This window comes from Chiloscyllium plagiosum, chromosome 30 (assembly GCF_004010195.1).
Source record: "Chiloscyllium plagiosum isolate BGI_BamShark_2017 chromosome 30, ASM401019v2, whole genome shotgun sequence".
In the NCBI taxonomy this organism is placed as follows: Eukaryota; Metazoa; Chordata; class Chondrichthyes; order Orectolobiformes; family Hemiscylliidae; genus Chiloscyllium; species Chiloscyllium plagiosum.
This window is the reverse complement of record NC_057739.1, coordinates 46147919-46149671: the sequence shown is the minus strand read 5'-3', so window position 1 is coordinate 46149671 and position 1753 is coordinate 46147919. Positions and strand designations below refer to the sequence as shown.

The 1753-nt window shown below is 47.8% G+C and overlaps 1 protein-coding gene across 1 annotated transcript in view; it reads right to left on the bottom strand.

The window, feature by feature from the left end:
* Positions 1 to 1081: 1081 nt before the first annotated feature.
* The window catches only part of LOC122564634 (collagen alpha-1(V) chain-like), a 19708-nt gene continuing 19036 nt past the window's right edge, over positions 1082 to 1753 (bottom strand). Inside the window, exon 8 of the mRNA XM_043719725.1 lies at positions 1082 to 1156. Coding sequence (XP_043575660.1) covers positions 1082 to 1156 — 75 coding nt within the window. The remainder of the gene's footprint in view (positions 1157 to 1753) is intronic.

The window sequence follows — 1753 nt, the reverse complement described above, 5'->3', positions numbered from 1 at the left end:
ACTTCCATGACTTTGTGCTGCTGAGCTGCCTTGGGCCACGTGGGCTCTGAATTGCACTTGGCTGACCTGCCATAGGGAGGATGAGTGAGGAAATCTTCTCTCATGCCTGACATTGTCCAGCTGAATCCTTCTCTGAATAAAAGTGACACTGGAAGGATTGGCAGTTACTATCAATCCATCGTTCCACTAAAATATTGCTCTTTCTTCTTGAAAGTTCTTAGTTTATAGTAAATGGTGATAGAGACAGCATTGTGAGCAGACACTATTACAAGGCTGAGAGAGTGAAATTCTTTGTCCATTTTGGAGAAGAAGTGAGGCAGACCAAGGGGCGGAACCTCATCATCCGAGCTGGCATATTCAGGGGTAACATTAGGGAGCACATTCTCACCCGGAGGGGAGTGGAAATCTGGAACTCTCTTCCCCATCCTCCCTATCCCGGCCCAGAAACTGCTGCAGAGACTGGGGATCATTGAATATGTCACAACTGAGCTTGACGGTTTGTTTTTATTGGATCAGGAGATTAAGGATTCTGGAAACAAAGAGGGTAAATGGGGTTATGATGCAGATCTGATGTGATCTCAGTCATCAGTGAAACAGGCTCAATGGGCTGAATGGCCTCTGCCTGTTATTGTGGAATGTATGGTGGAATTGAAGTCATTGAGGACCATAATTAGTAAAGGAGACAAATTCTCTTTTCCTGAAGGCCATTATCTCTGAATGTTCCCACCATTTATGAGCTCAGGAAACTGGCTTAGATTCAAATCTAAATTAGTGCCACAGCACTATCACCAAGAGGTGATCCGAGGGGTCTGCGTGTTGGTCAGATGCCAAGCAGCTCCTGGACAATGTTCTCTGGAGAGCTTTACCACACTCTCTCTACCCTCCTCTGTCCATGGATTCACAAATACATTTCCTAAGATATAAGAGGTTGTCTCACTGGTCTCCGAGGGATTCAGGAGTTCTGTCTGATCTCTTGAAACTCTTTCTATGCAGCTGATAGTACAGTCTGACAGGGCAGAGTGGTCACCTTGGTGAGAATCCCTCCAGGTCAGGGCAATACAGCAGAAGGATTGCAGAAATCTCAGAGCTGGCTGGTACTTACAGTTTCCCCGCGTTGGCCAGGATGTCCAGGTAAGCCGTCCTTGCCAGCTGGGCCCTACAAAAGCATCAGGCAGAGAAAGCAATCACTTGGCAGTTAGTAATATTGTTAGAATGGTTAATTACAACAGGAGACGAATTCTTACATGGACCTTTCCCTCGCCTCTCCCAGGATTCGAGTCTGAATCCAGTTCAGCCTGATACAATGAACTCTCACTGTTCACAGAGGCAAAGTGTCAAGGGAGAAGCTTGAGGCATCAGCACCAACTTTCTGTCAGCCACCACTTGATCAGGGACACAGGATGGTACCAGTCTATAACAGTAAACACTGATCCTCTAACCCTGGAATGAGCAAGGAGTTGGCCTGGAGCTTTACTCTGTCTTTAACCCCGTGTTGTCCCTGCCCAGGGAGGGTGTGATGGGGACAGTGTCAAGGGAAAAAGTGAGGACTGCAGATGCTGGAGACCAGAGTTGAAAAAAGTGGTGCTGGAAAAACACAGCAGGACAGGCAGCATCCGAGGAGCAGGAGAATCGATGTTTCGGGTATAAGCCCTTCTTCAGGAATGAGGCTGGTGTGCCAAGAGAGCTGAGATAAAAGGTAGCGGGGAGGGAATTTGGGGGAGGGGCGCTGGGAATACGATAGGTGGAAGGAGGT